Here is a 27,332-nt window from a genome sequence, read left to right on the forward strand (position 1 = left end):
TTCCAGTTTGAACGCAGCCATATGCAAATCAGTCTTGACCCTGCTCCCAATTGGAACAGTCCAGCCCGAACTGCCAGGCCAGGTCCTCCCTGGACTGAAACAAGCATCCTAGGACCGGTTTAGGGGTTTCACCACTCATCAGCCAGGATAGCTTGACACTAGTGGCATGGAGAGGTACGGGAACCACATCTTGGCATACATGTCCCACTCGGGGTGACAAATGCAAAGAGAGCAATTGATCGACAGAATGCAGAACAATGTCATACATTCACACCAGTACAGAGATCTGGGCCTAAATCCATCATTCTTTTGCTCCCCTTGCCATTCAAGTTTGAACCCAGCCATATGCAAATCAGTCTTGAACCTGCTCCCAATTGGAAAAGTCAAGCCCAAACTGCCAGGCCAGGTCCTTCCTGGAGTGAAACAAACATCCTAGGACCGTTGTCAGGGTTTCACCCATCACCAGCCAGGATAGCTTGACTCCAGTGTCATGGAGAGTACGGGACCCACGTCTGGGCATACCCGTCCCACTCGGGGTGACAAATGCAAAAAGAACATTTGATGGACAGAATGCAGAACAATATCATACATTCACCCAAATACAGAGATCTAGGCCTAAATCCATTGTTCTGTTTCGCCCCATGCCATTCCAGTTTGAACCAAGTCGTATGCAAATCAGTCTTGACCCTGCTTTCAATTGGAACAGCCTAACCCGAACTGCCAGGCCAGGTCCTTCCTGGACTGAAACAAGCATCTTAGGACTGGTTTTGGGGTTTCACCCCTCATCAGCCAGGATAGCTGGGCTCCAGTGGCATGGATTGCACGGGACCCACGTCTGGGCATACCCGTCCCACTCGGGTTGACAAATGAAAAAAGAACAATTGATGGATAGAATGCAGAACAATATCATACATTCTCCCCAGTACAGAGATATGGGCCTAAATCCATCATTCCTTTGCTCCCCTTGCCATTCAAGTTTGAACCCAGCCATATGCAAATCAGTCTTGAACCTGCTCCCAATTGGAAAATTCCACCCCAAACAGCCAGTCCAGGTCCTTCCTGGAGTGAAACAAACATCCTAGGACAGGTGTCGGGGTTTCACCCCTCACCAGCCAGGATAGCTTGACTCCAGTGGCATGGAGAGTACGGGACCCACGTCTGGGCATACCCGTCACTCTCGGGGTGACAAATGCAAAAAGAACAATTGATGGACAGAATGCAAAACAATGTCATAGATTCACCACAGTACAAGGTTCTGGGCCTAAATCCATTGTTTTGTTTCTCCCCATGCCATTCCAGTTTGAACCCAGCCATATGCAAATCAGTCTTGACCCTAATTTCAATTGGAACAGCCCAACCCGAACTGCCAGGCCAGGTCCTACCTGGACTGTCACAAGCATCCTAGGACCGGTTTCAGGGTTTCACCCCTCATCAGCGGGGATAGCTTGACTCCAGTGGCATGGGTTGCACGGGACCCATTAGAGGATTTCGATTTCCAGCAAAGTGACTAATTCTAAGGGATCTCACTGGATCAAACTCTGGCCATTGTCCAAGCATTGCAGTAGTATCTCTGCCCTTGGCATGGTTCAGGAAGCGAATGTCTATGTTCATCCCATACTCTTTCTTGAAGTCACTATTGACAACCTTGGTACTTTTTTCCACCTCTAAGTAGGATAAACAGCAAATTAGCTGTTAGCTTACCTCTAATATGGGTCCCAACATTTTGTCTGAATATCTTACTCATGACACTCAAATTCTTTTTTCACAAGATGGCTTATAGTCAAACTTTTCATGAAGATACAGGATACGATGAAGCAATGGTCATGAAATTCAGCCTTTTCCCACTCAGAGCTTTTGACTCCAAAATCAACAGCCTTGGCAGGAGCTCAAAAACTTATCCAACCTCAAGAGACCTTCAATGGCCAATTCACTGTACATTGCTTCAGTGGAAGATTTGACATTCTTTTTCTGAGATTAGGGAGTAGATTTACAACAATTTCAAGCAGTAGTGCATCGAACAAGGATATGTGATGAATAGCATAGGTTTTGTACTAGAAGCGTACAATTCTAGTAAGAAATACTACAATTAAACCAAGTTTAAAACATGTCCCGCATTTCATGTGTGCTGTACAGTAAATCACATTGCAATTTTGGAAATGTAAGAAGAAATGAAATATTTCTCCTTTTTAAGAGGCATCATCATTTTGCAAAAAGACCTATCAACCATTTTAGTAGCTAGGGCTTTGCATCAAAAATGATGGCTGGCTGCATGGGAAAGCGCTGGTACCTCCCGTCTCATGACCCCTTAACACAAAGCAATATATAGCAGCGCTAGTGCTATGTTGCAATACTTTAGGTCTACTTATCAGCAGAAAGTTTTGCATTGGAAAAAAAATCCCAATTCAATACTTTGTGCCTGTTTGAATCACTTGTCTGATGCAAACCCAGCACAGATTTTTACTAAATTTGTTCCTAAGTTTGAAGGTAAACTCTTTGACCAGGAGGACCTGGTTGGTGTATTTCAACTCTGTTTTACTGTGGTTGTCCTGAAATCATGCCTTGATGCTGGTCAACCATGAACTGTTGTTGTTGTTCAATAACACTTTGCTTTTTCTTAGTGATTTTCACCTTAAAATGTTACAGATTCATGTGTCTGTTTCCCTTAATCATATTTTAATGATATTTGTGTCCTTTTGCTTGTTAATTGTGTTTCTATTTTTAAAAATTGGTTTTCAAATTTTATTGTGTTGGTTTCTTTACTTGAAATCTGTTGGCAGTGCTTGAACTTAACTCCCACTTCTCAAGGGATTATCTGCTGCTTGTGCCATGGCAAACAGAGTTTGAGCAATGATTCTCTTAGAAGTTAGTTTTAACCTAGCCGGATAGCCTTCATTATGTTGGTGGGGACCCTGCAAAATTAATATCCCAGTTTTTGACAATCTATTTTCTCTTCTCCAGTTAAAGTCTTCTTTTGTTGAATCATGTTTCTTTAAACTTCCCTATGTTGCACGTTTGGTGTCTGCAAGGTGTTTTTATGGGTTTCAAGTAGTTGTTAAATGACTGTTTTAGCATCTAACCAGACAACAAAAGCTGACACAGTGCTACTCACTAGTATATTCATGTTTTAATGTGAAAGCACCCCAAAAACAAGTTATCTTACCCCATATATAGGATGATTGACTCAAAGCTTGAAAACTTTCTATGACTATTCTTTTGTATTTGCATTGAGAAATTTGTGGAATAGCCTCTTTCCTTTCTTGTAACAGGTATGAAATATCCTATGTTCCAATGGTTCAAATACTTAACCCCTCACATTTCCTTGTAAATGGTTTCTCCCCTGTTTGAGTAACAAATGGTTAATTAGGAAGAGAGTCACATTTGATATGAGCACTGTTTCTAAGCACCATGTTAAAACTGATGATGTCACCTATTAGAAAGATCTAAACTTATTTACCCTTTATGAAACCTATGTTATGAAGGCCCACATTTAATTATTTAATTCCGGAGGTAACAAAATGTCTTGTGAGACATCTGCCCAATGGCAAAGGAGGCTGATCTTAAGAGAAAACAAACTTTGCAGGAACTACATCTAACATGCAAACTTTATGGAAAAATTATGCTTATCTAATGCATCGTCCCATCTCTCATAGTCTGTGGTTTCAAATCTCTTTGAGAAATGCAAGAAGCTAACTATTTTTGGTTATTTCACCATATAGGCAGATAGTTCACATCTCCTATCCTTAAAAACAGTGTAGAGATGGTTGCAAACATCTTTGTGATGAAAATGTTGACCAAAAATGTTTTGTGACTTTTGTCATTTTGCTTTTTGCTGTGGTGATGACAGCTTCTGTTGTGTATTTTTTGGTGCGGTTTTGTTATGGTCCTTTCATATTGCATTGTGCTTTTGCTGTGTTTTACTTTTTTGTTGTATTACATTCTTTTTTGAATGATTTGCTGTGTTGTGTCCTGTTATGTTTGTCTTGTGTTATTACTTTAAGTTATGTCATTGTGCTGTGTTTTGTTCTTTACTTTAGTGATGTCAATAAATGCTACAACATTTCCTGTCAAAAGCTGCACATTCCTTTAAAGTTCCTGTGACAAACAACCATTTTCCACTGTCTGTGGTAATAATATACCATACCTTTAACTATACATAATACTGTTTATGGACAGATGTGTGGTGGAGAGCTTTAAGTTTGGCCTTGCAGTGATCAGGTTATGTGAAACAGACCTTAAAATCCCTGCTTTTTTATCACCTGCTGATTGAAAAGCCACATTTTCAGAGACACACCCTTGATCTGGCCTTTCAGTAGTGCGATGGCCACTTTAACAATCTCACTAACTACCACACACCCTCAAATTACAGAACAGACATTCTAACTCATGCTCAATAATGCACATCCTAGAGTACTCCAAGCACCAGTCATTGCAGAGCTTATCACAAGCTTAATGCCATTTCATCTCAGAAACATGGGTCACCACCACATCTTTGCACATCCTAGATGACCTTTTTCCCACAGGCTACACCATCCATTGTGTTGAACACGCACATAAGAAGGAAAGAGGCCTCTATGTCGTCCATATGCCCCCCTGGTCCTGCACAATTGGCAATCAAGAAAAACACTCCGTTCCACTGACCTACTGCCATGCATTTTCCCTACCTCTGTAACACAGGGCCCACTTTCCATCTCATCTACAGGCTACCAGGGGTAGAACAAGGACTTAATTGTTAAATTCTCTATCTTCGCACTACCTAGTCCATTTGACATTCTCACACCACCTTCCTGAGTGACCTCAACCTCCCAGACAAACCAAGCTAAAATAAAAATTAAATAAACCCTCTGCAACCTCATTGATGCAACCAATGTGGTACAGCATGTCAAACAAATAACAAACTCCAAAGGTCACATCCTCGGTCTTGTCTTATACATAACCAAAAATCCATTGCAAACCACCAGTACCCTTGGACAGGACTGACTACTTGCCCTCACTATCTCCTTGCTCAGTGTACTACCAATTAACCAAGGTCAACACAAGTGAGAAAACTAAACCTGAGATACTTCAAAGACTTCCTCATAGACAACCTAATGCTTGAACTTATCTCTCACCCCATCAACTTTACATGCGTTGACAACACCCTTCTAAATATTTTTAACCATTTTTCAGAAAGCTATGTGAATGTCCACGCCCCAATTAAAGCATGAAAGTGCAAACCAGAGCCTTTAACACCCTAGTATTCTAAAGACCTTGCTGAAAATAAAGGATCTACCCACAGGCAGGAAATAATATGGAACAAAAGCAGAATTCCTCAGGACCCTAGAAACTGAAGAGCCTCTGCGCAACAATCAGACAGCTCATCACATCAGCCAAAGCAAATTACTGGACCATAACCATCAATAAAACCACCAACAGAAGTAAAATGCTGTTCAAGATAATCAAGCATTGCATCAACAATCTGCCGGACCCACGTATTCCTCACTCCACAAAAAAGTGCTATGTCATGAACCTCTTCTTCAGTGAAGAAATACAGAATATCCAACAGAAATTCAATGATAGCAAGTCTGTTTCATTTCTTATACCCACACCTTTCTGTAGAATCACACAATGGAAAGTCTTCAAAGTACTAGCTCTGCCAGATCTGACTCACATACTGTGGCATTTGCTTCTTCAGTGTTTATATTTTATCAGAGTAGTACATGATCTAATAAGGCATTTGATTTCCATTGGTGAGTTATGTTTTCAATTGTGGAATGGCCCTGTATTACTGTTCAATATTGTGGAATCGCTCTGTATTACTGTTCAACTTGAGGGCAGTTACGAGCTATATCTGTGTCCTTAGTAGTAGCTACTTGATTTTCTTCTATTATAATAAATGAGCAATCATTATTCAATCAATGAAGTAAAGGATCTTCTCTACAAATCTGGCGACGAGCTGAAACTAACCAAGGACCCGAATTTTCCTGCACTTACATGGGCTTTTGTATTGTTTAAGGTACTGTACACCTGCTGCTGCTGATTGCAGTTGTTTCTGTTTGGGCACAGAGTTCACTACAAAGCCATTTGGTAAACACACGTTCTAGTTATTTAAGGATGTGCTCACCAAATAACTTTCACAAAGTCGACCTAATTCATTTCATGTGGCTCAACATCAGAGTAAAGTTGCTGAGCTGCTAGTGACTCAGCTGTTTTTAAATGATTACACTGTGCGCAATATGTGTGCTTGAGCATTAACTCTCCACACGACCTGCCACATCTGACAGACTGGTTGCTTCTTCTTCTGCCGCAGACCTCATACAATTTATATAGCTTGGGCCTGAGCCTTTCCTGATCTATTTTCTTTGGAGTTACTGCCACACATTATGTTTTTTCTTCAGTAAGTGACTTTAGAACTGTTATTCAAACTCTTTCACTCTTGCATCTGGTTGGTGGTAAATCCCTACTCCATGGCCTCCCAGACTCCACAGTGGCACCCCTTAGGGGCATCCTACATGCTCCAACGAAAAGCACATGGGACTCCATATGTTCCATTGGCCAGCCAACAACATCTACAAAACCAGCTGCATCATTTTCAAAGAAATCACAACCAGCACTCCCCTGTATCTTGCAGACAGGCTTACTATCTCTGGTGGTTTTCTGCTCATTTGCACCCTGACTGCCATCAGACTGCATACTAAGAAGTGTAAAAAAGAAAAGAAAAATAAACTAGCAAACAAAGTTTTTACAACTATGCACCCAGGATCTAGAACAACATCCCTGTATCCATTAGGACCACCTCAACACAGTTTTAATTTAGAAAAGGTTGGAAGACTCACCACTTTAAAGAATACCACATAACAAATCATTAAACATCTACAACTCATCTTCCTCTCTAATTACTCACTGAATTTAAGCTTGCATTGGCAATGTACAGTGTTACGTTTCCTTTTGGCTAGGTTTACATTAAATAACTAAAATTTTCATACATTTTTTGAAACCCCCAATTCTCCTGCTTTAGGCTGGCCAGAAGACATTTGTCTTGTCAATCATATACCTAACACTTATGGGTTCTCACTGAGAATTTCTAAAAGATTCTGGAAGTCCTTGAGGTGCAGCTATTGAGAGCAGACCTAAACACGCATTATTTCTCTCCTACTGATGGAATCAACAGAATAGATGACTAGAAACTAGTTGGACAACAAAATACCTCCAAAGAGCCATAGGAAAAATACCTAAAAATATACAATACAAGGAAAAGATTGTGTCAAACTACTGAGATATGAACAAGTTGTTAGCAGAAAGCATCAAATAATTCGAGACTCTACAACAAGGTTATTGGTAAATATTCAACAAAGTCCAAAGTCCTCAGTATAACAATCTCAGATCCCATCCGCAGAATGGTGACATTTGATTGCTGATTTATTCATCCACTTTACACAAATGACAAAAGTGAAAATAAATTTGTCTCCAAGAGCAAAGATCAACTAAAAATGATTAGTTACCTGTACCGGCCCGGATCAGTTACTTTACAAAAAAATCTTCCAATTCAGCATCATTAGTCTAGAATAACTCAGTGAATTGATTGTCAAAAGCAAATCACTAGAACCTCCTGAGGACACACACCTAGCTAAAATGTATAAATAATTAGCTAGGTTGCTCAATTTCAAAATGCTCTATTGACCTCTATCTTATGTTGAAGACCAACCCAATGGACATTAAATAACCATTATTTCAACAATGTTGAAATCACTTGCGGGGCCCAAGTGAGTTATCTTACAATTTATTCACAATTGCCACATGCATGACTACTACTGCAAAAGAATGAACAATTACAGTCTTCCATTGAGATTCCTTTGATTATTGACAATGGCAAGTATGGCTTCAGACCACAGAGAGGCATGAGTGCTGTCACTATTACCTCAGTGCCATCAGATGGGAGAAGTAAGATTGCTGTGTTAGGGCACTGGTCTTACTGAATTTATCACATGGCACTCCTGTATGACTGACAGGAGTTGACGGTAGTGCCCTGAAATGGATTAATTATTTTGCAACTATCAAAATACAAATTGTTTCTCGGCTGCATTTTTAATCCACAGTGAAGCCACTGTACATAGCCTTCATTTGGCCCGAACTCCTAATTTTCTCAAAGTATATCTAATCTCGTAGATCAAATTGATCAATTCTTTAGTTTCTAATTTACAATTATGCAGATGATACATAACTTTCACTCAAACTTTCACCTTCCTGTGTAGTAAAATGTAGCAGTGTGTCTGTTTTTTAAACTTAGGTGCTTAAAAACTGACTCCAACTACAACATTGAGATAATGGTCTTAGATGCCTTCTTCATTGCACAGCCTCTTGACATCTGTCCAAACACAGGTCGGCTCCCTGGTTTTCTTCAGACTTGGCCCTCCTAACTTTTGGACTGGGACTTGTGTGCGCCCCGCCATTTTGGGACCGTCTCCTGTTGTCGCTCTTGTCCTTGGTCTGCCATCTTGCGAAAGTGGTCTGATCCTCCGTCCCGGATGGTCTCCAGCTGGGCGACCTATCGATCATCCTCCTTCTCCACGGATCTGCTCCCTTTTGTGACTATTGTTTATACTTCTGGTCCCATCTCCGTTTTCTCTCTCTCTCTCTTTCCTGTCCCTATCTGCTTTTCTTACTTGTTTCTCGCTGATACTCTTGTAAAAGCCATGCTCTGTAAATTTGTAATATATAATTGTCTAACCCTAATTGCTTTTTAAATGGGATCTTGAGTGTTTTGCAACTTGAATATATATACATATGTAATTCTATCCACTAGAATATGTAGTAGACATATTTACTTATTAGTGTTCTTATGTAATTTTATAGTTTCTTCTGTATGTTTCTTTTCCTTGAGTGAATCTTCAATTTGAATATATGCAACTCTAACCTCTAGTATCTGTAGTAGGCGTATGTACTGACTACTGTTCTTTTGCGATTTTAGAGTTGTTCTGTCTGTGTCTTTTATGTAACTCATGTACTCCGAAGTCCTTATGTAATGTAACTGGTCCTTTTGTAAAGCGCTCTAACCACTAGTATATGTAGTGGAGCTTTGTACTTTCCTATTCCATTCCTATATGATTTTAGAGTTTATCTGTTTGTGTCTCTTCCTTGACTTTACAACTTGTACATTTGCAATTTTTCCCTCCTTTCGCTCCACTTGTACATCTGCAATTTTGTTCCTGTTTTAATCTCTTATGTAACTCATTTAATCCAAAGTCCTTATGTAACGCAACTGGTTCTTTTGTAAAGCGCTCTGACACCTTCGGGTAATGTTCGCGCTATATAAAATCACATTAAATAAATAAATAAAAAATAAAAAAGTTAGATTGTTTGTGGTAGGACAACGTGTTACTGCTAAGTTAAGAGTGTTACCCCTGGAAACCTTAACCATATTGGTTTGGAAAAGTCTAGAAGTCACTACCTCCCACTGGCAAGAGCAATCCATAAATGAGGCACTTCAAGGAACCATGCTCAGAACACTTTCTAGACATGTGGAAGATCAGAAAATGACTGGTCCTTGTTTGCTGTACTCTTAGAACAGCCTTAAAGAACTTGGCCTGCTCCCTCTTGTAACCAGAACAGAGAAGTGCTCTTCAAGGGTCAGTTGGGTGACCTCCTGTGTGGCTTTAGGTACACTACAATTTTCTAGAGGCCCTTTTCATGAAGTTAACAGTTGATCAGTACCGACTGGACCCTGCTGGTGGCCTGTGCTACAGTGAATCCCTGCCCCTAATTGCTTTCCCTGAAGTCCTGGGTGCCTCGGAAGTGACCCCAAGACATCGCTGTTGAAACTCTAAGTAAATGGGATTTAGAAAATATTTAGTCTTTTAAGACCTCCAGGGAATGAGTGACACCGCATGGCAAAGGTGTCCAATTTAAATTCATCTTCATCCAATCCAGCTTTAGGATTGCATTACGCGAAAAACACATTTGGGGTATCCGAACCACACTCCACCAGAGTCAGCCTGAAATCATTCCTAGGTCCCGGTCTCCCACTTCCATATACTATCAGTGCCGCTTAGTACTTTTTGGCTCTATTTTTACTTCAAACTTTACAAATTCATATTTCTGCGTCCCCTCTTTGGATTTTAGTTAACATATAAATTAATAAAACGAATTTCGTTGCGTGCACTGCATCGCATTTGGAGATGCAGTGCACGCAACAAAATTCGTTTTATTAATTTATATGTTAATTTACCTGTAAACCTCCGTAATCCATAGATTACTACCCCCCACCCTGCCCCTCCCCCACCCCACGTTACTCCTACTACCGACCGCGGCTGGTGTTTCCACTTTAGATCTATGGCTGGTGTCTCTAAAGAGGAGCACCAGAAATATTAAAAGCATTTGACATTACATTTCCTTTGATCTTATGGGAATTGTTTGGATATCTTCTTCAAAATCTATATCTGCGAATCCCCCTATCCTATTTGTGTCCTTGTGGTCTTGTTTAATCACTTTATTTGTATTTGTTTCACTGAATGGGATTTTGATTTCTTTTCTTCTTTAATGTTGTTTAGGTACTGCATTTCTCCAGTGAACATTCTGCTGCTTATTGCCATTGATAATGGTAGTAAGGGTCAGATATTCTCATATAGCAGTGTTTTACCTAAAAGACACTAAAATAGTAATAGTTAAAACCATGCTCTTCTCCATTTTATAAAGCAGAATCTCATCTTTATCTATTAGAAAATTAATGAAGATTGATTTTTCCCAGATTCTGCCTCTGAATACGTTAGTGCTGGCATTACATACTACTTCCAAGTACAATGAGGCCATCTGTTGGTGACTCCTGCTCGCGATACTTCCCTTCCTATTACATAACAAAGACCAAGAGGGATTACATTTTACTGAAAGCAAGAGTACCGTCATCTACATTAAGATTTTTTGTCAAATTGTTTTATTTCTTTATGCCTCAGATAAATGCACTATAAATTATAAATAGTAGTGCTGTGGACACAATTGCACAGTTATGGATTAGTTCCCAACATGCCCAACCATTACTTAATGTTTTGTTACCTTCAAAAACATTAAGTATCAATGTACTTTCTCCTAGACTTGCAAACTGTATTTCTGCAATGTATGGCTTTGTTTCCAAAATCATAATTCTGCATACCCTATAGCCAACGTCTTCCAGAAGAACATCCTTGTCCACGACACAGCCAGCCTGCCACAATGTTTCTTTAATACTACAGCCATATAAAAAGACATTCTTTTTCTGAGAATGACCATGGTAGTCACAGAACACCTGCAGATAAATAAAAAGAAGTAGACAATAATTGCTTGCTTATAATATGTTAATAAACTGTGATAGCAGACACATGGTTTTCCATCTATACATGATTAAACGCTACACCTATTTAATGGACCATAACAAGTTTACTGTGCAAATATAAAAAAAAAAACGGAGAAATTTCAGCGAAATTAAACAAAATTATGTAAAATGAATAACCATGTCACATGAGATACTTGCAGAATACTGATTCAAGTAGACAATTTCCTTCAAGTTAGACATTTTCTCCCTGAACCAGTCTTTAGCGACTAAATTACAGAAAACAATATAATGCAAAACTTCACAACTTGCCTGCAGCACAAAATTTCCAGATAATACTGGCATAATTAAAATGTTACCAGAGTCTAGTTGAAAGTAATCAGCGAACACGTAAGTAGATGTTTTATGATTCTGAATATTGCTACGAAGTGATGTGTCATAATCGTGTGGTCCATTAGGAACCATACCTATCAACATATATATGTTGACAACTTCCCATTTTGATTGACTTTCATGTCAGGGAGGAACTATTGTGGAATGTTAAGGAAATAGTGTTAGGGTGGTACTGAAAAGTGCTGCTTTAAGGTAGGCATAGTTTTACATACTAATAGGGCAGGCATATCTGGGCAGATCATCCTTTATTATTGTAAAGGGAAAGTATGGCATGAATACGTTTTCTGAACTATGCTTACCTCCACAGTCAGCGCAAGAACTGACGTTGCCTATTGGTATCTTTCCTTCTTTGCTTCTTTTTTTCTGTTTGTTTGAAATGCATTCAAGCGCCCTCGGATTGATCAGGAAGAATCAGATGGGACAGTCTAGTATGATATATTGGGAAAAGAGCAAGACTGTTGCCATGCTCAAGAAGTGGCAAAACCTCCAAACAACTGCAATGAGTTTGGCTCTTGCTGTTATGTTTCATAGCATACCCCAATGTAGTCCTGAGTATTCTCGGAACATTTCAACTACATTTACCGTATCATTACACCACATAACAGGTTTTGGTATTGACCTTTTACCTAGTTAAGCACTGCATAAGATGTTGTGTGGTTTTCCCCGAAAACTAGCCTCATTAATTATGCATGAAGATTCTCAGAATCACAGCAGAATTACCATCCTCTGCATAATAACTATGTAAAAGGGTCATGCCTTCCGTCATCCACGACCGACATGACACAGCAAGGTAGAATCCCCCGAGGGTACCTTTTGGGTATATATACACCACATCTTTGCCCAGGCAGGCAGAGGAGAAAGACTTCCATGCTGACACACTGACGCGAGACACTTAGGTTCCTGCACGTAGACGCTCCAGCTCGCAGTGGTCTGACATCCCTCTAGGGGTGTCTATCTCAAGTTCTAAACTGGGTTCCACAGTCTCTCACATTTCGGGTAATGAGGTCGGCTTCAGCCTGGGGGGATTCTTGGCTCTACACCTACATACATGATAGGTACAGTTAGGTACATCTAGCTAGGGTTTCATCTTAGGAGTACGCTTTATTACTGGCATGGATTCTTATACTTGCCTGTATTTATTATACTAACACTATGGTAGGAATCTACCATCCTTCAACTCGGTTGATACTTATAATCATTTATATCTGTTTCTGTCTAATGGTTGTTTCAGCACACCTATTTCACACTAGAATGATGCTGTTTCAATAAATGCTTATTGAAAAACGTCCCCACCGTTTATTATGTGTATGTCTCTCTGAGACAAAGTGAGCACGAGTGACTGAGCGAAAAGTACTGTACTGTTTCCACGATCCCTGATGAGACAAAGTTGTCAAGTTTGATAGTTGCGAAGAACTATTCTCTCCTTGGTAAGAGGAGTGTACAGTGGCACTGTGAGCTAGCTGGTATACAACGAACATACCCATTGGGGGTGTCTGGAATCAGTCTGGACACCAATCCCACAGTCTATGTTGTCTACATGCACAGATCCTGTATAGGTTTCCAGGAACTACACGATGGAAGCAAACAACACATGGGCACACATAGAGCATGAACATAGACATAACACAGAGGCACACATTTTCACTAAGTCCAGCATACATATAAGCATCCCTCCACACTCATAAACAAACATACAGTCATCAGTATCAACAGTTTTTAATAGAAATCTTCATAAAGGGGAACAGGGTATTATCAAATACCTCATGGGGTATAAGGTGATGTGCTCAAACAGAGAACTTGGGGATATGGACCGTGGTATAAGTGGTGATACAACTCAGGTGAGTGCTGTGTCACCCATCTCACGGAGCACAGGGTGAGGTGTCTATTGCGAAATGGGTGCTGTACATGAGAAGATGTATGGTTTGGCAGGAAGAGGGTATTGGCCAACCTTGGAGGATGTGTCATATGCTCATTCCTCTCTTCTCTCTATGCAGCACATCTACTGGAAAGAACAGTGTCACAAGCACCCTGTGGTAGGGAGGACCATGCCATTCCCACCTCCATCAGCAGTATGATGGTGCCAGACTGGAACAACTAAACAATAAACCAAATGCTCTTGGAAACAACTCTAAGCATGCCATTAGCATTTTTTTCATTTTCCAAAGCAAACCCCTGCTTTACTAGGTTGCATTTGGAAAGCAAAAAAACGCTGCCTGCTTCGCAATGCTGCCATGGAATTGATTGCCAGACGGCATCAAATGCTATTCACCAAAGCTGTTTTGCTATTTCTAAGCACTACATTCAACAAGTATTATTTGTCAATTCAATTGTACTTAAAAAATATCAACCTCAGAAAAATGAAAGGCTATGTTGGCTCGCTAGTGATCTGAGATGTTGTCAGTGACTGCTAAATCTATTGGGCCTGATTCACAAAGGGGCTCGGTATTCGACTCCCCCACTACTGTGGGGCCCTTTGCAAACTGAGACCATTGAGCTACACTCAACAGATAATTTTATAGTAAATACAGAGACATCCAGGTCTTGATACCCAAAAGCAAAATCATAATGGCCAGGTCTATCATTACTTCCAATATTTGTGTGCTCCTAATCTGACTATAATAGGGGTACCAAGAATAAGTGGTAAGCTAATGTAACAGCAACTCCATTTGTATTCCCCTTTTGTACTGTCTTTCATGCAATAGTATGGTTTTACTTCTGCTTGCCATAAATAAGTGTTAATGTCAGTGAAGTAAAACAGGCAAAACCCTCCGAATGAGTATATATCCTTACACAAAATACGTTTGTCGCAGTTGTTAGTGTTTTGTAGGTCATGTGGGGCATTAGGGAAGTTGCATGGGTGGGAAGCACTTCTCTCAAAAAAGAGCAGAATTGTGACAGGACTTAAATTATTTTTGGCTAGTAACATAGGAATGATTCTAACTAGCAAAAGGTGGTAAGCAATGAGTCTAAAAGTTAGACTTATTTCCTGCAATGTTCATGGCATGTCAAACAAGAGCAAATATATGGGATTTATTATATGGTTGACCTCGTTCTCTCCAGAAATCTTATTTTTACAGACGACTCATCTTAAGGACATTTTCCTGGATCTTTTTGTTCCAAAGCAGTATCCATATACGTATTTTGCTTCAGCTGGGTTAGCAGTTACAGGGGTTGCAGTCTTACTAGGCAGGCAGATGGATTAGTTTGTTACCGATGTAATTATTGATCCCCACGGAAGGTGGATATGACTGAAAGTTTGTGCTAATGGCAACCCTCTAAACTTGGTTAAATACTACGCCCCAGTGAGGTAGACTCATTGCTACAGACTTATTATATTGGTATGGAACCAGTAGGGCCGATAATCTTAGGGGAAGATTTTAATTACATCCAGGACTTGGCTTTGGATGCATAGAATAAAGAAATAAAACAATTGCAGCCCGAAACTAAAATAGTGGTCGACGCACAATGCAGCACACATAAAAACAGCAAAAACGAGGAAAACTAATGCATTTGTCCTCATTGCACCCTGTTAAGATCAGGTTTTCCCTGGTTTTAATTTTGGCGCTGCCCCATATATTTATGCCACCTTTGTAAATATGGGGTAACGTCAAAATCAGTGGGTGTTGTAGTGAAACAATTATCGCAACACCCATTGCTCACCCCTTTCACAGTTAGTAAAGGGTGAAACGGTGCCTTATTTACAAGGCAGCGTTAATTGGCTTAATGCAGCCTTGTAAATAAGGCAATGCCTGTATCGCCACCACAATGTCCATAAAATATGACATTATGGTGGCGATAGGGGCTTGTAAATATTTGATCTTGCACACTAGCATATTGCAATATTATCTTTCTATCAGTCTCCTTCAGTTTCAAATTTACAAGAAGAAAAAATGACTTCCAACAAATCAGTGGCAGAGGTGCAGGAAGCTCTTCCCACTAGTGGGAAGGCATATGGCAATGATGGGTTCCCTGACAATTTTTCAAACATTTGCCTGTGAACTTATACCCTTTTTGACTGAGTTATTTAATTTCGTTAAAGAGGGAGGATACCCTCGTCCTTCAAGAAGTCCACAATTCTTAGTTTCTAATTAGTTTACTGAATGCTGATTATAAGCTTTCAATGAAAATGTGGGCAATTTGTATTACTTCGGCAACCCAGGCATAAATTCATGTAGATCAGACGGGGTTTGTGGTTTATTTTTCTAATGTTCGCAAATATGTGCTTTTAAATTCATGCACTGGACTACTTCTCTACATGACAGATTGAGCGATAAATATGTATTTATTCTCTTTTTTGATACAATAAATATACTACGTTTATTTTAGTATTTTGGTTGTCGCTGGTCACTAAAGTTTTGAAGTCCCCCTTGTTTACTAGTACATTTAAACATATAGGGGCCTATGCATCAACAATGCCATTTGCGATTCCTTATTAGCGAAAAATAAGGAATCGCTAATAAGGAATAGCAAAAGGCTATGCATGTAGGAATCGCTATTCAAATAGCGATTCCTTAATATTCCTTATTACCGAATCGGTAATACCGAATCGGTAATAAGGAATACCTACCCATTCATTCCTATGGGCTTGGAGGCCCATAGGAATGAATGTAAAGCCAGTCTGTATTAGCGATTCGGTATTACCGAATCGCTAATAGCGGGAGCACTTTCAAGGGTGCCAGGGTGTCAAAAGGACACCCTGTTGCACCCCTGAAAATGATATGTGCACATATGTTGCACACACACATGCTCTAAGGGCATGTGTGTGCGCAACATGAAACTTTGAAAAATGCACAAAAGTGCATTTTTCAAAGTTTTTGCAAATTACCATGCAGTTCATCTTCATGGTAATTTGCTCCCCCTATTAGCGAAATCGCTAATTTTTTTACTTTGATGCATTGCATTTAAGGAATCTCACTTTGGGATTCCTTAAATGCAATCGCTATTTAAGGAATCGGTATTTAAGGAATCCCTATTTAAAGAATCGCTATTTAAGGATTCCTTAAATAGCGATTTCTGCTTTTGGGTTGATGCATTGGGATTGGGTATTTTTTACTTAATACCGGGAGCTATTACCGAATCGGTATTTTACCGACTGGATTTTGGGTTGATGCATGAGGCTGAATGTTGCCTAAGTAATCTTTAAGACAATTGCTCTTTTGTCCCTGGCTTAGGAACTTCATCCATTGTCAGGGTAACCCCTATGTTTGTACGCTGGACTACCTCTCTGCCAATCAAATTCAAGCAGCTGTAATAATAGTCGTTGCAGAGAAAACATTTGATCTGGTTAACTGGGATGTGCTCTGTTATGGCCTTCAGAAGATTGACTTTGCTGCCCAATTTATTATGCAGAACTTATATCAAACGGCACAAGCAAAGGTCTTTGTTAACTCTAACCTTGCAGGGATAATATATATAAATAGGGGAACACTTCAGGGATGTCCTCTGCCCCCCATTTTATTTACTTTTTTTTAGAGAGCCCCTGACCATTACGATTCGGGGGAATGAAGTGAATAAGGCCCTTATGGTGGAGTAGCTCTTATTAAAATGTCGATCCTACCCTTACTTATATTTATTTTTTGGAATGTTGCGATAAAAGTGAATAAGAACTATTTCACTGAACTGGAAGTGCTTTTTAGGTATTTTGTCTGGAACAAGAAGGTTACCAGGGTAAAACTACCTGTACTTCAATTAGACACTAGCCACAGAGGATGGCGTTACCCAATGTACAAACGTATTATGAAGCATCTTTTTTAGACACCTTAGTGAGATCACTGCATCATAAGAAGACAGTCCATTCTTTTTTTTATAGACAAAATGATCAAGGAAGCTAAAACTCAACCGCCAGTTTTTATTAAGACAGCAACACTCCCAAAGTCTTGCAGGAATTAGGTGGCCGACTCCAATCACTTTATCTTTCAAAGCATATTCCATTAGGGTCCTAGTATCTTGCACAGTAGGAGTGTAAGTATGTCGGCCTGATGAAACTATATACTCAGATAAGATTTTGGCGGGGGGAATTGAGGAGTCATTAGGCAGTTGTAATAGTTGGATCAATAAAATAGTTGAACAATTTGCCCTCTCATGCCATTTTAGAGGAGGAAGGAAAATCAGCCTCGAAGCCCTGGTTTTTCGGCCCTCTAAAACTGGAAAGACAACAGTGCAAGAAGCTAGAATGCAAATGGAGGCAGAAATATTACCCAGAGGATAAAGAGATCTTTAAAAGGGCTCAAAAGAATTTCTTTGCCACCATTTTAATAGTGAGAAGCCTCTATTATGAGAAGTGCATTGCCCACTCTGGCAACAAAGGTAAATAAATCTTTGCAATTGTCAAGAGTTTTTTCTCCCTGAAAGCCAAGACTCACACCAAAATGACCTTGCAGGAATGGTGTGATGAATTGGCTTGCTTTTTAACTGATAAGGTTCGATCTTTTCAGGCTAATTTCAGTGACCCTGATAATCAGGAGTCTGTGGTGGATTTCCCTTCAAGGAACTCAGCTCCCCAGCCTAAATTAGAGACATTGGAAGCCATTTCCTTGGAAGATTCCGTTGTCGCACTAAAAGCACTTAAATATGGCTCTCCCAATGATCCCTGGCATGCTACACTACTTGTAGCTGGAGCGGAGGTAATCAACCCTGTACTTAACGCACTGCTAAACCTATATTTATCCTCAGCAAGGGTACTCTACACTTGGAAACAGGCTATGATTATTCCCTTGCTTAAGAAACCCTCACTGGGTCTCTTTCTGTCTTCTAATTACCGTCCCATCTATCTACTCCCAGCGGTGCCTAAAGTCCTTGAAAAGCAGGTTAACAATCAACTATCTGGGTTTGTTGAGTGGAATGAGCTCCTACACCAGGCTCAATCAGGCTTCAGGTCTTCGCACAGCACTGAAACGGTGTTGACTGAAATATCTGAAGCAATATGGGGGACCCTTGAAATGGGGGCAGGCCAACCCTGGTTCTTCTGGATTTATCAGCAGCATTCGATACGGTCCCACATGCCCTGCTCCTGACCCGTCTCCAGGAAATTGGTGTGGAAGGATTAGCCTGGAATTGGCCCAAATCCTATCTGGAAGATAGAATCCAGCAAATCTGGATTCAGTCCTTTTCAGCATCCCCTCAAAAAATGGTTACAGGGGTACCTAAAGGCTTGGTATTGAGTCCCTTGCCTGTTAACATTTATATGTCTCTCCTAATTCAGTTAGCGGATAAACTTGGAGCCAAAATCATTTCATATGCAGATGATACACAGCTGCTCTCCTCCTGGAACAAAGGAAGTGCGGAAAACTCTGCACATGCTAAGATCTGCCTCACTGCAATATTTCACTGGCTAGCAAAGGCTCAATTGAAATGTAACAAGGACAAGGTGGAGATTCTTCTCTTCTGGAAATTCCTTCCACAGTACTGGTGCTCTTTTTGGCTAGGCAAGTCCGTTGCGCCCGACCGCGATCGTTCCGTGCTCAGCACTCAGCGCCAGTTCCCCTGTTCAGGGGATTACAGGTAATCATCCTAAATTGCATTATGATAGTAACTTTAAAAAAAGTCTTAACCCCAATATTACTGCCCATTTATGCCTTTGTATCAGTCCTGATCTCCAGCTCCGGGAGTCTTATAAGGTCTGTCCAGGGTGTGGGATTAAAATACCAGAGCTGCTATTTCACACCTTAGATATCTCTAAAACTCATGCAGCAAAGATAGAGAGGGAGGTAGTCACCTCAACATGGAAATGTGCTCTCTTGAACACGAGATCCTTGATTAAACACACCACGGAGTGTGCTTCATTTATAGAGGATGAAAATATAAAGATTGCTTTCATTACAGAATCCTGGACTGATAATGCATCAGGTCCGGATTTAGTTAAGGCGACGCCTCCTAACTATGTATGTTATAGTCTGAACAGGCCCATTGAGAGAGGAGGCGGCTTAGCGGTCATCTACCATTACTCCCTTATTACCACATTTAGTCCAGGAGAGGTGGAAGGCTGCGAGGTACTAGACTTCTCTTTTCGCCTATCTCCTCACTATACTTTTCGAGGGACTCTCATCTATAGACCACCGGGCCCTAGAGGCCGTTTTATTGATCCGGCTGGCAGACTTTTGGAAATTGGTATTATCGCCAGTTCTTACTCTGTATTGGGCGATTTTAATTTCCATTTGGATGCATCGTCAGACCCTGACACAGCTAAATTGCTAGATTTGATGAAGGGCAGTAACTTAGAGCAACTCGTTATTGGTGCTACTCATCAGGCAGGTCACATACTTGATGGAATTGTTTCTAATAATCCACAGTTGCAAGTTACTAATATTCTTCCTTTTCTCTGGTCTGACCATAAGCCAGTATTATTTAAACTCACTATCCCTGATTGATACACTCAAAAGCCAGCAAAAAAAAAACTGACGAAAAGAGCGTGGAACCAAGTAGTTGCTGAAGAACTGCTCGATGCCCTCAACAAGACCTTAATCACGCCTCCTACAAATCTAGATGAGGCAACGAGATCCTACTCAAGTTGGCTAAAAGCAGCAGGGAATAAGTTAGCTCCCAGAAAAATATGTTATCATGGAATGGAATAAAAATGTATATATGGAATAAAAGACTGCCACCCTCCGCCCGAACTAAGGGACCAAAGACTGATTTGTAAACACCTGGAGAGAAATTGGAGAAAGGAGTATAGGGATAGTGATAAGGAGGAATATAAACGTGGCCTTGCCAAGTACAAACAGCTGGTTCATAATGTCAAGCTAACATTTTTCTCCACTAAAATTAACGATGCAAAAAATTCAGAGAGGGAACAGTTTAATACAGTCACCAGTTTGGCCCACCCAGTGGCAATTACAACTACTCCCAGTCAGGAACTGTGTGAAAAATTGGCCAAATTCTTATATGGGAAAGTGGATGCCATCTTCTCCACTTTCTCTAACGCAACATCTAAGACTACCTTGGGCCAAATGGATGATTCAAATACAGAAAAGAAAGCAAAACTGGACAATTTTGCCCAGCTCACAGTAACGGATACTTTTAATCTTCTTATGTTGGTAAAGTCTGGCTCCCCTTTTGACCCTTGCCCGATACCCATATTAAAGCTAGTGGCATAACCAGTTTCCCGAGTCTTGACCCCCATTTTTAACACAATGTACTCAGAAGGGTACTTCCCGTTAGATTGGAAAAAAACATCTATTCTGCCTCTACTAAAAAAAACGAATCTTGACTCAAAAGACCCCAACAATTTCAGGCCTATATCCAGACTCCGGCTACCTGCAAAAATTGTTGAGAGGAACTTAAACACGCAACTTAGTCAATTTCTGGAGTTTTCACAAGCACTGGACCCAACCCAGCATGACTTCAGAGGGGGGCATAGCACCGAATCTGCACTCCTGAAATCTACTGAAGAGATTAGGACCATTTTAGATCAAGGAGGCAAAGCTGCATTGGTCATGTTAGATCTTTCAGCAGCATTTGATACGGTCCATCACGATCTGTTGATAGACCGTTTGCAGGAGATCGGAGTACAGGGCTCCGCCTGGAGACTTCTTAAATCTTTCCTGTCAAACCGGAGTCAGTCAGCACCTTTGGGGGAATTCTTGTCTAATCCTTTTTCATTACCATGTGGGGTCCCGCAGGGGTCCTCAATGAGTCTGACACTTTTTTTGACATTTATGTGTCCTCATTGGCACCCCTTATTCAGTCATTTGGGTTTAGCTTGATCTCCTACGCGGATGACACCCAAATCGTGGTCTCATTACAACCAGATGAGTGGAGGAGCACTGCGCTCCGATTCAAGGACTGCTTTAACGCCGTAGGGATTTGGATGGCCCAAAACTGCCTTAAATTGAACTCCGGGAAAACAGAAGTGGTATGTTTTTGCAACGATCTGAATGTTTGGACCCCGGAATGGTGGCCAGACACCTAGGGTCCTCTCTCCTCACCCAGCAGGAAGGTAAAGAACCTGGGAGTGTGGGTGGACCAGAAGCTTAGTTTTAGATACTAAGTGAATTCAGTGGCCTCTGCTACTTCCTTTGCTCTCAGGTCCTGCAAGAAAGTTTTGCCACTTTTAACTAAAGAGTGTCATCAAACAGTCATCACAGCTCTTAGCATGACTATTATAAAAGTCTGTATTTTAATATCCAGGAAGGAATAATTCAGAAGTTGCAACTCCTGCAGAATGCTGCTGCTAGACTCGTGTCAGGCATTCCAAAATATGCATCAATCTCGAATGAGATACGGAAGCTTCATTGGTTGCCAGTTAGGAAGCGTGGTGTTTGGTCCACAAAGCGCTTCATGGGACGGGACCATCTTATTTAAAAGAGCGGCTGCATTGGTATATACCAATCAGATCACTGCACTCATCTGATGCTAAGCTGGTTTATATGCCATTTGTGAAAAAGGCCACCTGGTGTGGAAGACGTTTTGTAGTGAATGCAGCCAAGGCTTGGAATAATCTCCCACTGTACCTCAGAGGTACAACCAGCTTACTGGCTTTTCGAAAAGCCTTAAAAACTTGGCTGTTTACAGGATAATCTGACCTCTGTTTTGAGACTTGGGCAAGATCTCACACAGCGCCAGGACACCAACGGGTAACAGTAGTGCTTAATAAATGTCATAATAAATAATAAATGAATAAATAAAAAAGAGGGCTAATTTCACGCTGCATCTTCGTGACCTTCATTGGCTGCCGGTGAAACAGGGTGAAGTTCAAATCCCTGGTGATGGTACACATCGCCCTATATGGTCATGCTCTGGCCTATTTGAGATCAAGGTTTGGTTTCTACTCCCCGGCCAGGCAACTACGTTCCTCAATTAAGCTAATGTCTCGTATCCCTAGGGTCTTCATACAGAAGGCCAGCAGTAGATCCCTGTCTCGGTTGGGAGCTGTGGCTTGGAATCAATACCCAACGGAGATTTGTGCTGTGAGTGATCTGAAGTCATTCAGAAAGAAACTAAAAAAACCCTACTCTTTAAATAGTCCTCTCTGATCCGTCTTACCACCTAGCAGTGTTCGCACTAGTACACTCCTTGGAGTAACTGTGTGCGCTATAAGTGCTGTTAACATAACATAACATTCTGGAATGCCTGTGGTTTCAGACAGCCTTGGCATTTTTTGTTAAGGGGTAACTGCTTTACATGTCAAGATCTGCATGCTCGGTGTGGGGATCGATGCAAGCTCTTTTATGGGCTTCCAGAATATCATCCTTTACTTGAGGGAACATTGTCAGGGATCCAGTCAAGACACCCACCCTGTTATATGCCCACTTTTAAGATCCAAGCTCAAGGGAATTGCGAATTGGTATTGGTTATTACATAATCAGGGGGCCAGCTGCGAGTGTTAAGATTTTTAGAAAGAAGTAGGCTGGCTACACAGGGCATCCTCTCAGAGGAGGACTGATGAGCTATTGTGGTAATAAAATATAAGGCTTTCAAAGAGGCAAACATTAAGAGAATGGCTTTGATATCCTGCTGAATGGCTTACTATACTCCTGCAGCCCTTCATAGAATGCACCCTGCAGTTGAGGATTGTTGTTTTTGCTGTCAGTAGCAAGGGATGGGGGACTGGCTGCATATTTTTTATACCTGCCATACGTTGGGGCAGTTTTGGGAAAAGCTCTTCTCCACGCTAAGTCTCGGTCTCCAGGTTATTATAGAACAAGGAGATTTTGTGGCACACTTCAGGTTCTTCAAAAAGAGCCGGGTTCTAGCATTGGTAAATGGGGTCAGAAGTTTATATTAATAGCTTCACTAATTGCTCATTAATTGATTTTACAGAAGTGGAAAACCTCCAGGGTTTCAACATATCAAGATTGGTTTAACAAAATGGCTAGAACGAAATTGAGGCGGCATATACAAGACGGGTTGGGGGCTTGAACAGATTCAATGCTTCTTAGCAGTTTTTAGATTTAATAGAGATGGCGGGTCCTGACCTAGTAGCAATGCAACCAGTGACTGCTCAAGTGCAACATCAAAGATGCAGATGATATGCAAAGGTCCAACACTTGGATAGGGAGATAGGTTAAGTCTGAATCTGAACATCCAGTGATAAGATTATCTCATTGCTCTATCTGCTTATAGAATGCTAGGTGGCATAGGCATGCTTTGCTCTTATTTCTGGCATTTATGAGTGAGCTGGTTTGAGAAGTGGATTCTCTGCTGATTGCTGATATTGTATTTGCACTGTATTCAAATCCAATCATTGAATCATCGAAGAAATTGTACAAGTAGCGATTTAATGAAAAATGAAGTCATTTTATCCATTGATATTATGCATTTGATGAGACGCAATGGCTCTTAATCTATTGCTATGATGCATTTGGTGAGATATTACAACACTTTATTTATTGAGACTATGGGCCATATTATCCAGGAACGGCGATAACATTATTGCCGCTTTAGCGGCAGGAAACTGCCGCTAAAGCGGCGATAATGGGCTTGATAATATGCCGCAGAGAATTCCCATAGAAGCCCAGGTTCTTGTGTGAACCTGGACTTCTATGGGAATTCACAAGGGCATATTATCAAGCACATTATCGCCGCTTTAGCGGCAGTTTCCTGCCACTAAAGCCGCGATAATATTATCGCCGTTCCTTGATAATATGGCCCTATGTATTTGACGAGACACAATGTAAATTTATTCAGTGATTTTAAGCATTTGATGAAATAGAACGGTATTTTACTTACTGAGAATATGCATTCTGATCTTTGTCCTTTTTAATGGATCGACTGTCCCAATCTTATTTTTGATGATTCTGCACTTTTCTATACTCGTAAATCCGTGTATTTGGTTTTTGATAAGCAGTTCTGAATTGACTCTCTTTTCTACGATAATAGACATCTTTTGTCACTTGTGATGTATGAATTGTACATATATGGTTCTGCAATACTGCTCAACAACATTTTAAAAAAAATCTGTGTCTTCTAAACCCTGTGACACTATACTTTAGTTTTGAGACCATCTTTTTAAATTGCAGACTATCTCTAGGATTTCCAAAGCCTCAACATTTCTTGCCTCTTACAAGCAGCTCATTTTTACAGTACTAAATTTTGTTTTTGAGAAATATGCCTCCTATTAGCAAAAAAATAAAAGTTATTCTCGTACCTTTTCCGTCAGTAATGAGAGCGAAATGCACAACATTGATGTTCCCTTTATCATTCAGTATAGCTAACCAAATGCCTGAGACAATATTTAGTAAAGTCACATCACAGATATTCAAAAGACTTTTGACAAATGGAAGCCGCTCTAAATGATGGGCGTTTCCCTGAACAGCTGGTGAAAAGGGGGTCCCATAAGTCTACTTTGCTGACATTATAGACCTTACAGCAAGCAGCAAACCTTGCGGCATGCAGACATGTGATCTGTATTGTACAAAGCAGCATACGGTCCTCACCATTCTGCAGCTACTTTTCATGATGAATCATTGAAAAAGTGAACAAAATCTGGTCTTACTATTCATGTTTAAATTTTCTAAAGTTACACATATTCAGAATTGCAATGGTCATGACATTCCGCATAGTGATTCACTGATACTTTAATCTGAGTTGAAATCACAATTTTGAAATGCTACTCTTTAGGAGGCATTGGGCTAGAGGATTTTGTGAACCGAAACCCTTCACTTTATAATGATATATATATATATATATATATATATTACCTACTGGCGGTCGCCAGTAGGTAGTTATAGTTAGGACCACGTTTCCATAGGAAATCCGCAACATTCTATTTTGAATAACTTTGGCGCCGGTCGACGAATCCTCGCGAATTTTTCAAAATAGGTGGGGCGCTACGCTCCGCTCCTACCCTGAAAGTCTCGGGGGGATTCGTCAAGCGGGGGCTGAGATAAAAGGGGGGTCCCAAAACGCGTTTTTCCCATGCATTTTTCCGTAGGACCTTTAGACAGGGCTACAGCCCAAACGGCTGAACAGAATTACTAGAAATTTGGCAGAGAGGTAGTCCTCAGGTCAAGGAAGTGCCTTTTGTAGGTTTGGTGTAAATCTGTTCAGTAGATTCTGAGAAAATAGCCTTTAAATCAATATATATATCTGAGCCAGCTTACGGTGCGCTTACGGTACGCTTACAGTACGCGTACGGTGGCGTGCGCGAGCGCGATTCTGATTGGCTCTTAGATCTTAGTAAACATTCGAATCGGCCGAAACCAGGAAGCGACGGCCGCCATTTTCTCTCTCGCACTGAGAGTGATGTTTAAAATATAAAGCACAAAAACATGTAAAGGGGCTGTTTAGACAGCTCCCACACACATAGCCATGTTGAGGGAGTCCCCAAAGATCCCCCAAGGCCAAAAACGGAATTTTTATTTTTTCGGTAATTTCACCGATTACGCTTACCGTACGCGTACGGTAAAAAATTATAAAAAAAAAAAAATTATCCACACTCTCCCCACCCCGTGTGCAATTGGTGCCCGAAGGGCACCAATTGAGCATGGCTTATTAGAGATGAGATAAACTAAAATTTAAAAAAAAATAATAATAAAAAAAAAAATTATCCACACTCTCTCCACCCCGTGTGCAAATGGTGCCCGAAGGGCACCATTTGTGCATGGGTTAGAACATATACGAAAAATTAAAATATTACCTTTCAAAACGAAGTGCATCATATGTCCTCCATGTGCGCACGGTGCGCGAAGCGCATCGTGCGTACATGGCCCATCTAGCGTAACGTGGGCACGCGGTGCGCGTAGCGCACCGCGTGCCCACCGTGCGTGCACGGCACTAACTGCGTAAAGTGGGCGCGCGGTGCGCGCACGGAACAAACTGCGTTAAGTGGGCGCGCACGCCACGAATGGCGTAAAGTAACTTAGCATTTAAAAAACCATACAAATTCACTGAAAAAACCATAGGTTTCACACACGTTATAGTTAGGAATTAGCATTTAAAAAACCTTGCAAATTCACTGAAAAAACCATAGGTTTCACACATGTTATAGTTAGCGGAAATTTTACTGATAAAAAACCAATGAAATTCCCCCGTTATAGTTAGTGCAGGCAACTATAACTCACGCGACCGCAATCTTCTGCTGATGACATATGTGTCTTTATGAAAAAAAAATATTTGTTATATATGTATAGCTAAAAATGTATGGAAGAAGACATGGGCAAATAAGTGTCTAAATACAGTATTAGCATCAGCAGAGGATTGCGGTCGCGTGAGTTATAGTTGCCTGCACTAACTATAACGGGGGAATTTCATTGGTTTTTTATCAGTAAAATTTCCAGCTAACTATAACATGTGTGAAACCTATGGTTTTTTCAGTGAATATATATATGTGTGTCGAGCCCTTTTCTTACCTGGAAGAAGGCAGTGGTCGTAGTGTTTGGTCAGCAAGCAGGTCGCTGACATACGGCACACCCTTTCGGTCAGGAGCACCGCGGAAGACCAGCAACCCTGGACATTTGCATTGGAATGCAATTACGCGGAGCCCCCCCGGCAGCTGGTATTACCATTTGGGCGTGTTTGCTGCATTGGGGAGAGAGGAGGCATTACCTAATGCCTGAGTAAGGGGGTGGCAGAAGGCTTTGCTTCGTCCAACCGGGCACTCAAGCTGGACTGTGGCACAGGTACAACGAGTTTGTTACATCACAAGGTGTTTGAAGTGATTCTGCCACTGCGCAGACCTTCACTTGGACTGCATTATCCAGCATGCACCTGCCTGGGAGGACGTCCG

At 40.9% G+C, this 27,332-nt stretch overlaps 1 protein-coding gene across 1 annotated transcript in view; it reads right to left on the reverse strand.

Moving 5' to 3' along the window:
- The window catches only part of AGBL1 (AGBL carboxypeptidase 1), a 3,971,795-nt gene that overhangs the window by 1,271,368 nt on the left and 2,673,095 nt on the right, over window positions 1-27,332 (reverse strand). Inside the window, exon 20 of the mRNA XM_085644473.1 lies at window positions 11,120-11,251. Coding sequence (XP_085500599.1) covers window positions 11,120-11,251 — 132 coding nt within the window. The remainder of the gene's footprint in view (window positions 1-11,119; window positions 11,252-27,332) is intronic.

Source organism: Triturus cristatus, chromosome 3_1, assembly GCF_964204655.1.
Source record: "Triturus cristatus chromosome 3_1, aTriCri1.1, whole genome shotgun sequence".
NCBI classification, from domain to species: domain Eukaryota; kingdom Metazoa; phylum Chordata; class Amphibia; order Caudata; family Salamandridae; genus Triturus; species Triturus cristatus.